Source organism: Polypterus senegalus, chromosome 10, assembly GCF_016835505.1.
Source record: "Polypterus senegalus isolate Bchr_013 chromosome 10, ASM1683550v1, whole genome shotgun sequence".
Taxonomy (NCBI): domain Eukaryota; kingdom Metazoa; phylum Chordata; class Cladistia; order Polypteriformes; family Polypteridae; genus Polypterus; species Polypterus senegalus.
Genome location: NC_053163.1, coordinates 128728913 through 128747889, shown reverse-complemented (window position 1 = coordinate 128747889; position 18977 = coordinate 128728913). Strand labels below are relative to the sequence as shown.

The following is an 18977-nucleotide window of genomic DNA, read 5'->3' as shown; positions in this document are numbered from 1 at the left end:
CAGTTGTTCAAAGCTGATCCTCCGACTAGGACGTTGGATGTCTCTGGGTCCACGGATCTTGAGGCTGATCCTCCAATTAGGTGTGAATCACCCAATCTCGCTGAGATTGCACAGGTTGTGAACCAGCTAAGGGGGGATTGAGGCTGTAGGGATCTGTGGTATCCGGGGTGAACTTCTCCAGGCTGGTGGTAAGGCTGTCCTCCTGGCATTGCAAGCAATTTTTGCTTCCATTTGGGAGACTGGCATCATCCCAACAGACTGGAAAACAGGACTTGTCATCCTTATCTGGAAAGGAAAGAGTGACAACTCTGTTCTAGGTGCTGGGTAAGGTCCTTGCTAGAGTCATCCCCAATAGGATCCATGATCATTTGCTCACCTACCAGCGACCGGAGCAGTCTGGTTTTACGCATAAGAAGTCTACCATCGACCACATCTTGGCACTGAGGGTTCTCATGGAGCGCAAATGCGAATATTGGCAGAGTTTCTTTGCAGTCTTTGGCGATTTTAATAAATCATAACTCTGTTGATAGAGTTGCCTTGTGGGACATCCTGAGACTTTGCGTGATCCCTCAAGTTTGCTGGATATCATGGGCGGCCTGTACACTGGTACTGTGAGTGCTGTGCAGAGTGGAGGCAGGACCTCTGTGTTTTTCCCAGTTGATTCTGAGGTTCGTCAGGGGTGTGTTCTGCTCCTACTCTGTTTAATGATTGTATGGACTGGGTGTTGGGTAAGGTTGTGGGGTCCAGCGGCTGGGGGGCATCTGGTGGTGAAGAAAGATTCATGGATCTTGACTTTGCTCACGATGCTGTGATCTTCGCGGAGTCAATGGAGGCTCTGATCAGAGCTCATGAGAGACTGAATGAGGAGTCCAAGTGTCTGGGCTTGCGAGTGTCCTAAATAAAAAACAACATCCAGGCCTTTAATGACCTCTTCGGCAAAGCCTTCAGTAGTGTGTCTGTCGACCTTCTCAAGGGGGTCACGAGGTTACTGGAAAGGAGTGTGTGGCGCTCCCAATATCTATGCAAAATGACGAAGGTCCAAGTGTTTAGAGTCCTGGTGCCTCCCATCTTGCTATACGGTTGTGAGACATGGATGCTATCCAGTGACCTGAGACAAATACTGGACTCCTTCACTACCGGGTCACTTCAGAGAATCCTTGGATACCGCTGGTTTGACTTTGTGTCGAATGAGGCACATTACCTGCATTGTGAGGGAGCGTCAGGTACGGCACTACAGCCATGTGGCGCGTTTCCCCGAGGGTGATCCAGCTCGTAGGACCTTCATTGCTGAGGACCCAAGTGGCTGGACCAGGCCAAGGGGTCGCCCACGTAACACCAGGCTGCCGCAGATAGGAGGGTGGGACTGGGTCACGTGTCTGCCTGGGGGGTTGCCAACCGGGATCCTGAGCTGTTTTGTCGTTTGGTGGATGCAGCAACGTGATGTACCAGTGCATGCTCCCCAACCTGACCTGACCTGTTGCCCTCAGTCAGAATATATACAGTATATTATTTTTTTCTCTTTGTATTCTTTTGAAATAACCAGGTGTTTATATTGTCTTTTTATTGTCCAGAAAAGATGAAGTTGCTTTTTAAAAGCATTTTTCATTTTAAACTTTCAAAAATGGGTGGCACGGTGGCGCAGTGGTTAGCGCTGCTGCCTCGCAGTTAGGAGACTCGGGTTCGCTTCCCGGATTCTCCCTGCGTGGAGTTTGCAAGTTCTCCCCGTGTCTGCGTGGGTTTCCTCCCACAATCCAAAGACATGCACGTTAGGTGGATTGGTGATCCTAAATTGGCCCAAGTGTGTGCTTTGTGTGTGTGTGTGTGCCCTGCGGTGTGCTGGCACTCTGCCCGGGGTTTGTTTTCTGCCTTGCACCCTGTGTTGGCTGGGATTGGCTCAAGCAGACCCCCGTGACCCTGTAGTTAGGATATAGGGCGTTGGATGATGGATGGATGGATCTTTTAAAAACTGGTTATGACAGAGCAATTCTGGATTCTGCGCCCAGAACTCTATGAATAATACCGAAGACTTTAATGGGCGCGCATTTTTTTTTTTTCTGTTAATGCCGACAAGTGTAACGACATGTGGCTTGAAATGTGTACAGTATGTGTATATTGTGGCGTCAGCGCCGAGAGCCACCATGGCTGGATTCTCTGTTCTCTACAGCAGTAGTTCCCAAACTCAATCCTGGGAACCACTGTGGGTGCAGGTTTTTGTTCCAACCAACCTCCGTTTTTCGTTGGATTCTTAGCTTAATTAATCCAGCCATCCATTTTCCAACCCGCTGAATCCGAACACAGGGTCACAGGGGTCTGCTGGAGCCAATCCCAGCCAACACAGGGCACAAGGCAGGGACCAATCCCGGACAGGGTGCCAACCCACCGCAGGGCACACACACACACACCAAGCACACACTAGAGCCAATTTAGAATCGCCAATCCAACTAACCTGCATGTCTTTGGACTGTGGGAGGAAACCGGAGCGCCCGGAGGAGACACGGGGAGAACATGCAAACTCCACGCAGGGAGGACCCGGGAAGTGAACCCAGGTCTCTTAACTGCAAGGTAGCAGTGCTAACCACTGCGCCACCGTGCTGCCCGCTAGCTTAATTAAGTCATTATTATTTTATTTTATTATTTTTTATTAAAATGTAATAAGCAGTTATATGGGGAAGTTGTAGTTATATTGTTAACAGTATTTTCATCCTAATTTTCATTCTGCTTTTCCCGGTGTTCTGGTTATTTCATTGATTATTTACTAACTAGCGGGTCTGACACAGAAGTCATTGCAGCTTTCATCATCCCGGGTGCTGGTTTTTAATTGTCACTATTAGGGTTAAATAAAGGGAGCAAACTGCACAGGAAAAAGGGAAAATAACAGGAAAGCAACAAAAAAGAGTTAAGTATTTGTAGCATTAGAAAAAAATATTTCAAAATGTCTTATAAATGTAAAAACCACAATGTTGTGTTTTTCTGAATGCAGAATAACGAGAAGAGTAAAAATGACCAGCTAATTAAATGAGATCAGTTGTTATTGATTATTATCACCGATTGTGAATCTGGTTGGAACAAAAGCCTGCAGCCACAGAGGGTCCCTTTCATGAAGTTTGGGAACCACAGCTCTACAGGACTCTGGGATGGCTGGCTATCCTTATTTAAGACGACTGCTTGCGTTTTTCCGCGCTAGTTGGACAAACACGTGCGACTGTGCATAGAGCTGCCGTTTTTGTAGGCTCTCCTGCTGTTGATGGTGCAATGCCAGCTCGCTCTTATCCCTGGCTGATGTAACTGGTCCAGCAGCGCCGTTGCAGTATGTATACACACACGTAGTGGTAATGTTTTGCATTCGGGTTGAAATGTTATCAGATTAACTCGTTGCTTCTGTGCCTGACAGTGCTGTTAAATGGCCAGTACGTTTGGCGGTTGAGGAAGGGCCCACAGGTACAGCTCTGTGTTCTGTCGTTTTGTACCGCCTTGGCGAAATAAGCTACACATGCAAATATTTACACTTCTAAAAGTGAAAACGCCGAAATGAATATAGCATCTTTATGGTATTACTCACCATCAGCCTTTTTTTTTAAGGTTGCACATGCCAATCCTGCTTGTTTTACACTCACAATGCTGAGAGGAAAAAAACAGATTAACATGGGAAAGCATTGGATTGAGGCATTGGATACCTTTGCTCCTAGTGGCTTAAACGACAAATAATTTTAATACGGTCCGTTTTAATTAACTTTATTTATTTATTTATTTAAAAAGGTCACTTTTTGACTCTTGGATTAGAATAAAAGTATACTGCGCATGCCCAGAAGCACATTTCGCTATTTTGCGTGGTTCTGACGTGTAACGGCGCCCCTTTGCTGATGTTATAATCCCAGACCAGAACGACTGGTGCCCATGAATATGCTGTGTTCAAATGTCATTAATTAATCCTATCCGTTATCTGCTGATCTCTGCAAACCCGCATACTGTTGCTGATAAAGCGGTTGATCAGGCAGGCTTACATGGATACTGGAGTTAATGCCGTCTTTTACTTGTATTAGCAGTGGATCTCGCACGTATTGGGGTCTCGCCTTCTTCCATCAGGTTGGTCAGAGTTTGTATCGGGGAGAAGTAAGGCCAGGAGCGCAATAAAACAGGAAGCTAAAATTCAGTCGTATCAGTGGTAGTTCATAGAAGCGTTTCCCAAAGTCTCTTCATAGCAATATAGAAGCTACACATTCTGAGGAACTTAAAAACAGAAGTGAAAACTGACTAGCGAGCTCGTGATTCGAGTTGGCTGCAGTTTGCGCAGCTCCGGCCCGGCCTCTGGAGATCTGCTCTGCAGAACTGCCGGCTTCTCGTCACCTCGCGCACAAGGGGCGGAGCTCGCGGCAGCGGTACAGAAAGCCCCTGGCGAGCCGGTTTCGTTTTCAAATCGAGTTGGACGCTGATCTGCCATGGGGTATTTCTTGGGACTGTTGTTGTTTGTGCTTGTGGCGGCTAAGTGTAGCGAAGGCAAAGGTGTGTGCGATCAGTCCCCTTTTAAATGGTGCCGCTCACAGGAAACCGTCTCCGCCTGCCAGGTGAGTTCAGTTTGACAACATGTTTGTTTTGTTGGGACGAGTTTCTGGCTAAAGAAACGGGGTGCATGAATTCCAAAGACGTCATCGGCCCCGAGGAACGCGATCCTCAGGGTTATGAAACTGTAAAGTTAACTTTAGTTTACATTTCCTTTGAGCGGGTGATGGTACTAAGTTAATATTCTTATCACTATTAACTAAACATGTTCTTCGTGCATTTTTTACAGTCGAAACCTGCCCGTAAACATTAACAGGAATATCATTTTGTGACCTCCTGTAAAAGCAGGAAATAAAATATGTGAAGTGACATTAAATGACATTTGCCCCTTCCTCCGTCTTATCCGGCTATCTTCATATCTGCTCAGTCTAATTTTGTCCTATAAAACTTGTGTACAAGTCGAGGACCAGTCCTGGACAACATGCTGGTCTCTTGGGGAGGACGGACCATTCTCTCACATTCCATTGTCAGTGACATGGGGACAATTTAGAGTGCCCCCATCTGTACCTTGTCAAACCCACCCATTTCACCTTGGGTACAAGGACAGGACCAACCTGGACCACATGCCAGTCTATCGCTGGGCACAGAAGCTGACCTTTAGACTCCATGCTGTCTGCTGACCCGGACCAAGGAGCTGTGAAGCAGCCCAGAGTCTTCATTCCTTAATGATAGCCTAATTAACCATATCCCGATTCTTTAATATGGCTAATGTGCTGACAGTGGAAGCAAAACAAGGTGACATTCTGTTTATGCCAGAGAGGAGAGGGAGGAATCAAGAGACTGAGACTGGACAACCTTTGCAAGTGCTGCTGCTTTCTGGTGTCCGCTCAGTTTCTGTCATTTATCCAACTCACATAAAATGCCCCCCCCTGTGCTCCGTGTTCATCTCCTAATAGACGAAGGAAAGCCCATGGAGACATGTAGGAACCTACAAACTCTGCAGCCGATGCAGCATCAAACAGAAGAACTAACCACTCTGCCACCCCACCTCCAAATGTCACTGTTAGCGGTGCATTCCTGTTCATCCGTTTTATAAAACTGGATTATTCAGATTGCAGTTCAAATTCACCGAGAAATTCTCACTTGCATGCGTGACCAGCGGATTCAGTAAGCAGACAGTTGGACGGATGGATCAGTCCGCTCATTTTCAGGCTGCTGGTTATGGTAAAAAAAAAAAAAAACAAACAAAACTGGGGAGTTATTTTTTAAAATGGACGTGTGTTAGGGTCTTACATGATGCCATTTTCATCCCTCGCTCACTCACCTCTGTATGGAGTTTGCACGTTCTCCTCGTGCCTGCCTAGCTTTGGTCCCAGAACTCCTGTTCGGTTCATTGGAGACTCTCAAGTGGTCTGCTCTTGCCGAGTCTCCTGTGGTGGACGGTTTCCAGTCCAAGGCTGGAATGTGAGGCACGTTAGTGGTCTGCTGGGCACAGTAAAATGTCAACTTAATGAATGTGTGCCATGTCGCCACTCTCTGGCTCCCTCATTAGTGAGTAGGACGGTCTTACATTCAATCTTCTGACTTCCTTACTTGCCTAAATCTCAGATGCCAGTTAAAGAAGCAAAGCGAGCCGAAACAAATGATATGCTGTAGTATCTCTGGCAGAAGAGGTCTTGTCTAATGGACAGTATCACTGCAAGTTCAAGCCAAGTCCTCTTGATTTAACTCATTTTTCATAAACAGTAAAAGCTTGGTCTGCGAGTGTTTTGCAAGACGAGCTACAGTTTTTAATACATTTTAACAGGATCAACGAGCGAGGACTTGCAATACCACTACGTATACGCTTTGTCCGCGAGCGTCACGTGGGGATTGTGGGTAATCGCCTCCCATGCTCGGTCTCAGTCGGCGTGCGGGTGAGCGTAATAGCGTATACTGCTTAGCTTACCATAGCATGGTGGCCACGTGTGTGTGTGTTTGTGTGTTGTAACGTGTGAGTCCCTGTCATGCACCCCAAAACACGAAGCTGAGTCTCAGTACTTTTCGACATCAGCTTTATTCAGCCTTAAACAGGAACAGCACGGTTATTTATTGTAGCGGGATCTGCCACGAACTATACACAGACACCGCAATCCTGCAGGGTCGTGGCAAGTTATACTGTGCTCTTGCCTTTATAATATTCCTTGCATCACCCATCGACGGCTGGCGTTTATAGCACGACCGCGATCTTTTCTGATTCACTTTTACGGCGAAGTGCGACAGTCCCGTTTGGGGTGGGGTTGTGTGGAATCACAAAAGAGTTTAGAAACCTTACGGTGCGTAAAGTATTTTTTTTTTTAATTTGTGTCCAAGTGTAGTGACTCTGTCTCCAGCTGTCGTTGAAGAGGCTCCTTGTTAAAGTCGCAAAAAAAGAAGATTCCAGTGAGCCAACAGAAAGCAGGGATTCCGTTAGTTATACTGAAAGTCATCCGACACAATAATCCTCCTCCTCCTCTCCCTCACACCAGCCACATTTCTTTTCAAAGTTAACATGCAGATTAATATGTTTTACTTATTTTTACTTTATATTTTGCATTAATTATTTTTATACAAATATTTGTGGGGAGCGGCATGGTGGCGCAGTGGGTAGTGCTGCTGCCTCGCAGTTTGGAGACCCGGGTTCGCTTACCGGGTCCTCCCTGCGTGGAGTTTGCATGTCCTCCCTGTGTCTGCGTGAGTTTCCTCCCACAGTCCAAAGACATGCAGGTTAGGTGCACTGGCGATTCTAAATTGTCCCTAGTGTGTGTCCTGCGGTGGGCTGGCATCCTGCCCGGGGTTTGTTTCCTGCCTTGCGCCCAGTGTTGACTGGGATTGGCTTCAGCAGACCCCCGTGACCCTGTAGTTAGGATATAGCGGGTTGCATAATGGATGGATTGATTGATATTTGTGGGTTGTGAAACAAATTATCTGAGTTTCCATTATTTCTTATGGGGAAATTCACTTTGATATACGAGTGAGTACTTTGGATTACAAGCACATTTCCACAAACCGAGGTTCCGCTGTATATAATTGGGTCTTCACGTGCTTCTTAAAGTAGTTTAAGTCGTGTGTTTTTCAACTTTGACGAAAGGCTTAACAATTGCTGGGCAGCAGTAAAGTACCCTCTTCAGAGAATATTTCTTTGTGAAGCTCTGGCTGATATTGCAGGCCTCGACCAATGTATCTTGGCATGGAATGGATGGGTGCGAACCAGGCGGCACACAGTGTAGTGCACGGGTCTTCAACCATTTTCCCCCTGAGAGCTACTTTTACAAAACAAAAATGTCTGAGAGCTACTCCTGTTTTCTAACGTTTATTCTCATAGCTCATTTCAACCCAAACAAACTGAATAAACTGAATAATCTTGTTTTGCCTGAACAGTTACAAAATGTTGGTGCCCACAACTCACATTTTGCATTAAAACATCACAAAAAATATGTAATTTACCTGCAAGTTCATTTTGTATGTCTGTATGTATTTTCTAGTGTATTTCTCACACTATTGAATTAAACATGAATGCTGTCAAAACAAAACAATGCAATTCCAAATACACAGATATGATTATTCATTTGTCATTTTGTTCCAGGTCACTGTTTCACTTCACAAGAGTATTCACATGTCCAGTTGCATGTGTGATGTGTTTTTTAGTTAGTCAGAAGACTCAACATGAGGTGTATGGTGGAGTGGAGCCACTGAGGTTCACTCTTATGGAGTCATTGAAATGTTCATCTGTCAGTCTTGATCTGAACTTTGATTTCATGACATTCATGTCAGACTCACAGAGGTATGGAGACCCAAACAAAGCAGACATTTTCAGAGCTGCTTGGTGAAGATTCTTAGAGTTATCTGGCTCTACTAAGCTCCAGATATGCTGAGAATGCTGTTGAGACTTTAACTGCACATTATTTTGAAGGTTTACTAATATATAATATGTAAAACCCAATCTCTGTCTGTTTGTCTGTCTGCTTTTCATGAGAGAACTGCTTAACAGATTTAGATCGGGTTTTTTTCTGTAATTTGCTTGAACACTCCGGTTGATTTTGCGACTTCTCTAATTTCGCTATGTATCACAGTTCGCTTGTGGTACCAATTTATTTGTGCGAATCTGAGAAAAACATAGCGGGCCGAGGAGAGTGGCCTTCCTCACTCCACTTAGCTAGTGAATTCAACTTTGTTTGATATTTAAAATAAAGTGTTACTTAGATCTTGATGAGTTTGAGTCCAGATATTCTGAATGCCACATTGAGAAGATGGATTGTAATTCAGATTGTGGATCGTGATATGATTTTTTGGAAAGATCTCCCACCCCTAATTTGACTAATCAAGTTTTCAAATTTATGTAGGATTCATTAACCCTTTGGTGAGCTACTTGGGGAGGGGCTGCTACCGGTAGCTCGCGAGCGATGTGTTGGAGACCCCTGGTTTAGTGCCACAAGAAACCCTGACAAGACAAAAATGACTTTGGCATCCTGGAGAAAAGGAGACTAAATCAGTTGTTCTCCAAATGATAGTTGGTTTTAGTTTGAGATTGAAGATTTAAGTCCAAAAGGGTAGCCTTGAGGTACATTTCCATTATATTAGTGTTAAGAAGTGCTTGGGAAATTAAGAGTGATGAAAGTATAACAGAATTAAGAACTGGTTACACTGGTGTGAATAGTGGAAGAGCACCTCTCTGTGGCTGGAAAATGAAAATGCAACTTCATTCGAAAAGTGTGCCTGTTCTATTGGTGTTAGCGGTGGGATTGTGTCTCATATTCGCATATCAGAAACGTTTTGAGAACAACAGGCTGTTGAGCCTAACAAAGCCCATGAATCCTGTCTCCCTAATTTCTCCAAACCTACCACTTTGAATCCTCCTGAATATTGCATTATAGTATAGGGATAGCGTAACTTGATTAAAAACCGACTGGCAGAGTAATGGCTTCCCAGCAGAGGAGAAGAAGAGCAACTGTAGCTACTATCATTGGATTTTCAGATCATTTATGATGTGCTTTTCTCAGCCATCATTTATAGGAGATCCAATTCTGAGCTCAGTTTTTATTTATTTTCCTCAGCCGGTGCCAATTTATATTCTCGTCATTCACATTACCCTCCGAGGTCATAACCCACAGGAAATGATGCGATGAGTTGAAAGGTCATGCTAGGGCAGTGTTTTTCAACCTTTTCGCTGGAGTGGAACCCTGCGCGAATGGTTACCTTGCTCACAGAACCCTGTGCGATTATCCACCAGTATGTCCTGCATCATTAGGACTTTTTCGGTGGAACCCCGGTTGAAAATCATTGTGCTAGGGAATTCTTCCTCACCTTCCTTCTTACTTTTCAAAACCGTTAATGTCTTTGACTCTCCAACTTTCTGATCCGTGCCCGATTTTATTTTATGTCTTGTGTTTTAGTTTTGGTACTTTGCTGGGATAGGCTCCAGCACCCCCCCGTGACCCCGGATGCGGGTTAGAAAATGACGTGACGTGACTTGGCAGCTCTCTTTCCGGTGTTGACCCTCTTTGGTTTCCTGACTACTACTTCTGATTGTGTCTCAAACCTTTTTCTATTTATTTATTTGCTGGTGTTACTGGTATAATGGCAGCTTCCTCCAATACACGCGTGTCCTTCATTAGCTCAGTAGGCTAAGCAGCTCATTTATTCTCTCTGCGTCCGATCGGCACCACCTACAGCGGCCATAAAGCACCCTGTTGTACTGTGGCAGCTCTAAGACTTGACCTTCCTCTTGTGTTAGGGTCAGCACCGACCTGTTTTACTTTTTAAATGCATAAAACTACTACCTAATTTTGTTTATTGCATCAAGGCTTTTTGACTTTGTCAGGAATCTGTATTTAATTAAAATAAAAAAAAAATAAAATAAAAAATGGTACTAAATTATAAAATGCTCTGGTGAAAATTCGTACCTTTGTGTTGGTAGGGTCAGTTTTGACCCAGTTCTAATTTAAGGTTATAAAACAATAGTTAGGGTCAAAACAAAAATCACAAACACACTTTGAGGGCCTTCTCTCTTGGCCTGTGTGTCTCCTTACCTGAACAAACAAAACAAACTAGAGAAAAATCTGACAAGTTTGCTCCCATCAGGGATGTCTGGGAAAGGTGGGTGCAGCTCCTTCCACCGATGTTCAAGCCAGGGCCAGAGGTAACAGTAGATGAACGTTTTGTCCCTTTCCGGCAGTACATGCCTAGTAAGCCTGGGAAATACGGCATAAAAATTTGGGCAGCCTGTGATGCAGAAACCAGCTATGCATGGAATCTGCAGATTTACACAGGCAAACATGCAAGTGGCATTCCTGAGAAAAATCAAGGAAAACGTGTTGTCCTCGATATGACTACTGGACTGCGGGGTCACAATATCACATGGGACAGTTTCTTTACCAGCTATGACCTTGGACAAGAACTTCTCAGGTGGAAACTTACCATGGTGGGCACAGTAAAAAAATAAATAAATAAATAAACCTGAGCTGCCTGCCGAAATTTTGCAGGTGAAGGACAGAGCTCCACTTTCTTCAAAATTTGCTTTTACAGACACCACCACGGTTGTTTCATATTGTCCAAAAAGTGTGATACTTATGTCCACTTTTCACAAAGACGCAGCTGTGTCATCAGCAAGTGACAAAAAGCCCATAATTCTCTTGGACTATAATAAAAACACAGGTGGAGTGGACAACCTGGACAAGCTGACTGCCACCTGCACTTGCCAGAGAATGACCAGGAGATGGCCAATGGCTGTGTTTTATAACATTCTAGATGTGTCTGCATACAATGCATTTGTGATGTGGACCCACATTCACCAGAAAAAACAAGCGGAGAATGTTTCTTGAGGAGTTAGGAAGTTCCCTTGTCAAGGCACACATTGAGCGAAGGAAACGGGTTCCCCGAGACCCAGCCCTGCAGCCTTGGTCAGACCGCTGCAGAGCTCACGTAGCACTCCTTCCACACCATCAGCAACACAAAGAGCACCAGTGCCAGCGTCCTCTTGGGCCAGCACTGCCTCGACATCAACCTACGCAGCCACAGCCACAACCCCACTGAGGCCACCTAATTCTAAAAGAAAGAGCTGTCAGGTCTGCCCTAGACAGAAAGACAGAAGACAAACGTACTCTGCTTGAATATATTTGCAAAGAACACACTAAGAGTGTCACTTTTTGCACACACGCATGTTCTCGCACACAAAGACGTGTTTTGGCACTAGTGCCTCATTTCTATTTGTTTGATTTGCTCGATTGTTCGTCGTTTGTTTGACCTTACAAATCCACATCTTGAGATTTGCTTGTTTAGCTTTCCATTTATATTAAAAGTTATTTTTGAAAATACTTTTTTGCCTTTTTCTTTGAAATAAATATATATGGGTCAAATTTGACCCGTAACAACATAGATGTTACTATAGTAATTAATATTATAATAAAAACAATATATATAACAAATTTATTTAAGAGATGTGTTCTAATACCCCTCAGTAATAGTCAGGTAACATAACAACCTTTTATTTATTTAAATAATTCTCTTGAGGTTCATTTAATCATTTTTTAAAATTGAAAACGAGAGGTATGCTGTTAAAGTAAAAGCTCATGAGGTCACAGCAAAAATAATCAAAACATTCTTTTAATGGACAAGGAAGCGTAACAAAGTAACCAAGAGGTAAGAAATCATTGTTTTGAGGGTAATATGGCTGATTAAAGACACGGGTCCAAACCGACCGGTTAACATAAGAGAGAGTGACAGAAAGCTAACATACATAAGAGGAAGGTTAATAATGACTTTATCACAAGTCCCAGACCCCCATATGTGAGTATGTGTGCCTATCAGGTAAATAAGTGATGAGTATACGTACAAGTGCTCCAAGCAGACCCTTCATGCTTTCAGGATATTATTTCTAGACTGTATTGTAGTAAAACAGAACTTTGTTTCATTGCTTTTCAGCTTTTAAGTGCTCCCTTCACATTCCAGCTGCAGTTTAACATTCTAGTCTTGGCAGCGAGCTGATCCGATGAGGTGCCCCCATTTTACAGATTTCCATTCATGGCGTCGGGAGTCACCAACTCGTCTCATGCAGCGTTGCAGTTTAAGCCACTTTTGCATTATTGCATCACGGGTTACTAGAGCCCACCTCGACAGCGAGCAGTGCTGGACGAGACCCCAGTCTGCAAAGGGCTACACACACCCACACTGCACCGTTTCAGCGCTGGGCTACCTCAAGCCTGAATTTTGATGGTCTAAGTCAAGAGTTCCCAAAGTGGTCGATATCGTCCCCCTTGGGGTGGATTTGAACTTTCTAGGGGTCGATAGTTTCAATAAATAAATCTGGGGGTCGACAACAGCAAAAATAGACCCTCTTACTACTGCTATTTGTTTGTTACTTCACAATATCTATGATTCCGATAGGTAAGTAAAATAATTCAAAAAAACATTTTATTGATAAAAACACATTGCATACCAAACTTGCGGATGAAAAGGTAAAATGTGTCATTAAAAGAGTCGCACGTACGAATGCATGAAAATACATGTGGCACAAACATGTCTGTGCATCTGCGGTGGGTTGGCGCCCTGCCCGGGATTCGGATTCAACGGGTTGGAAAATAGATGGATGGATGGACGTGCATTGTCTTATCGAACGTAGCAAAGCAAGTGTGGATATGAAAAACCGCTGCATGTCCGCCCTTTGCTCGTGGTGGGACGAGACGACGGATATTCGATATTAGCAGAATCTTATCAGTCTTTCATAAAACACTAGAAATTGGTTCTTATTTGTGATTTGAACTTTGAATATAATTATTTATTGAGGAGCAGTACTACGAAAAAGAAAATTGGAGGACACAGTTTATGTATTCGAGTTTGAACAAAAATCTTCTGTTTTAAGTAAGTACGTACTTTATTGTTTTAATTTTTTATCACAGGGGCTGTCGAAATTGTTTGTTAATAAAAGTTTTTCTTTTTTCCGATTACAATATGACTGAACCAAAAAAGAAATACAGACAGTACAGCTTGGACTATTTGTACTTATTTTGAATTTACATATTGATTTCATAAATGTCAAAAATGCAAAAAAACTCTGCTCGTATTTTTTTGCTTTAATTTTCGTCAGTGCAGGTTTCGATATTAAATGTTGCACAAGACGATGCCATATTCCGTAGTATTTTATCTTTTTCAATCATTACATTACAAGTGAGAAAATGAAAAGTTTCATATATAGTGAAATATTTAATATCGAGTACTGTACAAATGTATTACAGAGTGCGGCAGAAATAACTCCCACATTTCAGAGGGGGATTGAAAAAAGAAACGTTTTTGGTGATACCTCGTAGCATTATTTCCCAAATGTAGATCTAAAAAAGTTTTTTTAATTTAAGTTTTAAAAATTCTATCGTCCAAATGGTGGCCTTGACGGCTGATACACATTTGGAGCCATTCTTGGAAGTTTTCCATCACTCTCACTAGCATGTCGGGTGAAATTCCTTCAATTTCTTCTTGAATAGCCTCCTTTAGTTGGTCCAAGGACCGAGGACGATGTTTGAAAACCTCCTGTTGCCCTCACTCTTTGAACCCAACAGCAAAATCGTCTTTCGGTCTGGAACACTTTCATTAGAACGTAAACCAAACCGCGTGCGAAACACCCTCTGTGTCGCAGCTACAGATTCGCCATTTTGGGAAAAAGCCTTGATGCTCACCCGACCACGGCATGGTGACGACTGAAAACTTTATGATGTACCGTACCTAACGGAACGGACCGCACCCCTCTACCTGCTTTGGGGACCCCACAGTGATTTTTCAAAATGTGGGAGTTATTTCTGCTGCACCCTGTAGTTTGAGTAAGTAAAGTAAATGACTAGGGGGTCGATGGTTTTAAAAGTTTTTGGTAAAGGGGTCTGCGGCCGAAAAAAGTTTGGGAACTCTTGGTCGAAGTTAAAGAATAAATGGATAGATTTGATCTTTGAAGGTGGGAGGTTTGTCTCTCCAATACAAATTGCTAGAAGCCCCTGCCAGCCGTGTCGAGCAAGTCCTCCAGAAGAAAGTGGGGTTGTAAGCCAAGGTGAGGCAGGTCCATGTTGTGCCTGCTTCAGCCACTAGGGGGCACAGGGGAGTTGTGTCCCAGTTTAAGAGCCGCACTCCTCTGCTGCAGCCTAACATGCCAAGCAGGCCTTGTTTCATTCAGAGTGGAGGGAACAACACAAGCAAACTGTCTTTTCTAGCGCCGTCCTCTTGTGAATATTGTCCTAAGCCACTTTACAAGTACTGAACAAGTCAGGTTCGAGCGCACTTCTTAAAAGATGGGGTTCAGGCAGGTGAAACGAGTCACTCGGGGACACACAGGGAGCAAAAGGCAAAAAACGGAATTGGCAGCCTCGTTGGCTGTGCTCTAAATCCAGCAGCCCTGGGCTGCCCAGAGAAAGCGAGTTTTGGAAAGACAACCTTTGAAATGAATGTCCACTTAAAAGCAGCAGGTGTCCTTGGAGTTGTAAGAAGAGGACGAGCCCAGAGGTGGATGATCTGCCACATGAGGGGAAGAAGAGAAAAGGAGGAAGTGCAACAAGGAAAAAAAAAAGACCTACGACTCCACATCCAAACTGCCACTTCCTCAAAGAATAACGGCGTACATATTTAAAAAAAAAAAAAAGAATGGTGCACTACAGAAAAGAAAAGAGAAGAAAAAATAGCAGGCAGGCCCCAACTCTCCTTTAGTGATTGTTTGATATTCATCGAGTGCCTGTCCATTAGAAAAACATCTGATTTAAAAATGTTTTCATCCATCCCTCACTTGTAATGTCAAGGTCGCATGGAGCCACACTCGTATCCCAGCATGCAAAGCAGAAACCAGGCCATCGCATGGCCAACACAATTGACCGAAAAAGAAAACCTAAAATAATTAAAACAACGAGAAAGCTTTACCTTTGGCATAGTTCAGGAAAGTGGAGATGGCAGCGTGGCTTCGAGGTTAAAGCACTGGACGGGTATCCAAATCTTATTATGTGATATCATCTACTGTTTTAAATCCTGCTCCGTACTTCTAAAATTTTTATTTTTATGCTGCATTGAGGGTGGCGCAGTGGGTAGTGCTGCTGCCTCGCACTTAGGAGACCAGGGTTCACTTCCCGGGTCCTTCCTGCGTGGAGTTTGCATGTTCTCCCCGTGTCGGCGTGGGTTTCCTCCCACAGTCCAAAGACATGCCAGTTAGGTGGATTGGCGATTCTAAATTGGCCCTAATGTGTGTCCTGCGGTGGGTTGGCACCCTGCCCAGGATTGGTTCCTGTGTTGGCTGGGATTGGCTCCAGTGACCCTGTGTTCGGATTCAGCGGGTTGGTTCTGTTCTGTGTATTGTATTGTATTGTGTTGACTCCCTTCTGTTTGACACCCACTGCACGGCCAACCTCCCTGGAAAGGGGGGTCTCTCTTTTTTTTTTTTCCTACAAGGTTTTTTTTTTTGGAAGTTTTTCCTTTGTCTTCTTAGAGAGTCAAGGCTAGGGGGCTGTCAAGAGGCAGGGCCTGTTAAAGCCCATTGCGGCACTTCTTGTGTGATTTTGGGCTATACAAAAAATAAATTGTATTGTAAGCTGCACGCTGCCTGAGCGAGTCAAGGTGATTCCTCTCGCTCCAGTGGTTGAAGCCTTCAAACAATTGTACGCTGGCTCCAAATGAGCGCCTTGTAAATTGTTCACTGGCAGGATTCACTGAAATGAAAGGCATTTTCACTGCATGAGCTGCACCATTTTTCAGTTGCAGTGTATGTGTACTGTGACCACTCGGGGGCACCCAGGAAAGCATCCCACAGTCAAGCCGTGCAAAACGTACATTTTAGAATCTTAAGTCTCAGAAAGTAGGGTGTTGTACCGTGTTAGCCATTATGAGTGTAGTGAGAAGTCAAGCAAATGACGCCTTTTATTGGCTAACTAAAGAGATTACAATATGCAAGGTTATGAGGCAACTCAAGCTCCTTGATCAGATTGCAAGATGAAGAAGGGCCTGAGTTGCCTCGAAAGCTTGCATATTGTAATCTCTTTAGTTAGCCAATAAAAGGCGTCATTTGCTTGACTTCTCACTAAGTCTCAGAAAGAAAGACCAAAAGATCAGTAGCAGGCACCAGATCCACCCACGCTGCGCTTCCCCCTTCCCGTCAAAGTGGGCCAAAGATGGCGGTAGTTAGGCTACAGGCTACTACTTCAGGGTGTGTGTCTGTCAAAGCTACCCACAGCACAAGGTGGCGCCATCCAGTGGCAGAACACTACATCAGGGTTAGGTGTTCGCTCCCCTCAGAGTGTAGAACATGGCGCCGACGGACTCCCTAGACCACAAATCAGTTAGCTTAGCTTTATGTTACACGGCACCCTTAACAGTGAACTGGATAAGAAAGACAGACAACAAGAGGGAGGAAGAAAAGGTTTTGATGCTTTACAGTGAAAACCCCAGCACGTCCGGTCACCCGAGTCTTGCTCACTTATTGAATTCTGTCTTCCTTATCACTTCTGTTCCAGATTATAAAAACATGAAATGGTGGCATTTCTCTTGCTGGGGGATTTCCATAATTAGCAGTCTGCCCTGGCATGGCTATGTGATGAAACAGGCAGGCTGAGAGAGCTGGCGAGCCCGAGTAAAGTTCACATCCACTTCAGACTCAATGTAAATAAGAGGTGGACAATCTGCTGATATGTCTGAAGAAACTGGTGGGACTCAAAATGGCTCCATTTAAAGAGCCAACGGACACCAACTTGAACCTGACATCGCCTAGTCAGTCCTGGCTCTGGGCATCAAGTGAGCACCTTTGGCTTGGTGCTTCACCTTTACTCTCTTACTCTCCCTTTGCTCATCACCCAACTGTTTGTAGGTCCATAATTGATCATAGTGTTGTGAATAATGCAACACAAAATAGCAAAACGGGTGATGACTTCCAAAAAAATCGCAAACCAAGAAAGAATCTTCACTGACCTGCCAAAAGAGAGCCTTGCAACAGGCAGGCTTTGACCTACACAGGCCCAAAAATGGGCAACAGGCTTTATAAAGTTCAACATACTTCACAAAATACACGGAAACTGTCGCTGAAGGGAAGAGAGCAGATTACACATCTGGGTGAGAGCCTTTTGTTAGTTAGTAAGGATTTCTGAAACTGGTAAGAAGTATTTTCCTAGTTATGTTAAAATGTTTGCCTCCATATTAATGCATATTAATATCTATGGGAGATTCTATCATAACGACCACAAGCGAAACTAAAGTAGAATATTCAAATTATGTCTTGTTCCTCTGACGGCCATACCCTGCTCCAGTTTTATTAGTTTATTAAGGTGCATGCAGAGGATGGGCTCACTGGAGCTTGGGGCAGGTGAGGCCTCTCATTTGGGGTACTGAGTGCCAGCAACTGCAGCAGGTGATGCCTCTCGTTCCAGTTAATGAATGCCAGCTTATTGGGTGGGTGATGGCTCTCGTTCCAGTTAATGAATGCCAGCTTTTTGGGAGGGTGATGCCTCTCACTCTGGTTAATGAACGCCAGCTTATAGGGTGGGTGATGCCTCTCATTCCAGTTAATGAATACCAGCTTATTGGGAGGGTGATGCCTCTCATTCCAGTTAATGCATACCAGCTTATTGGGAGGGTGATGCCTCTCACTCCGGTTAATGAACGCCAGCGCCTGGTGCTTCTCGTGGTTACTGGCCTCTCATGATAAAGTCCCTGCAGGAGTTCTTGCCACCTCCTCTACCTGCATGTACGTTGTGTAGACAACTTTGTATTTAAAAGTGAACTGTAAAATGGTACAGGTAAGTGGGTGAATGTGCCCCTGCGACGAACAGGTGGTTGGTTTCCACCTTGTGCCCATGGCAGTGGTTTCCAGATAAGCGGTTTAGAATGCGTTTGCAGTAGAAGGTATTTTTTCCCCTCATGAAAGACACTTTGATCTGCATTTTGAATAATAAAAATACCCATAAGATATCCATCAGGAGCGTAAATGTGAGCAAAAATAAAGTTTGATAGGGACAGTGGAGGTTTATTTTCCTCGCATACACCCCCAGTTTTGCATGTTTCATATTTTAAGTACAAGCACCATGTTTTTTCATGAGTTTACCCGCCAGAGCATTTAAAGGGTGCCATTGAAGGAGAGTTCAACGTTTACTGAGAAGCACACGTCAGGTGCCTCTGGGGTCTTAAAGCGAGCACCCAGCTCACCTCTTGCAGGTCATTTCTCGCCTTTTGTGTCATGGTGGCTTTATGTTCCTCATCTTCTTGTTTACTGTCTCAATTCTCCCAACCCTCACATGGCAGCCGATTTTTGCCACGATACAGAAAGTGGGTGTGTATGGTAGCAGCTCCTTTATTTAACCCGAGTGTCTGTCCTGGGAGACACAAGCAGCCACTCAGAAGTGGCCAGAGAGTCGACACCACCAGAGCGCCACTAACACACCATCCCACCCTGACGTGACGGTGTGATAAGTCTGAGGGGGACAGCTGTGCCCATCTCTCTTGTGACTTGGCGTGCTTTTCAA

The 18977-nt window shown here is 44.3% G+C and overlaps 1 protein-coding gene across 1 annotated transcript in view; it reads left to right on the top strand.

Moving 5' to 3' along the window:
* Positions 1-4393: 4393 nt before the first annotated feature.
* The window catches only part of ifi30 (IFI30 lysosomal thiol reductase), a 30909-nt gene continuing 16325 nt past the window's right edge, over positions 4394-18977 (top strand). Inside the window, exon 1 of the mRNA XM_039766599.1 lies at positions 4394-4562. Within this exon, the coding sequence (XP_039622533.1) occupies positions 4437-4562 (126 nt within the window). The 5' untranslated portion in view covers positions 4394-4436. The remainder of the gene's footprint in view (positions 4563-18977) is intronic.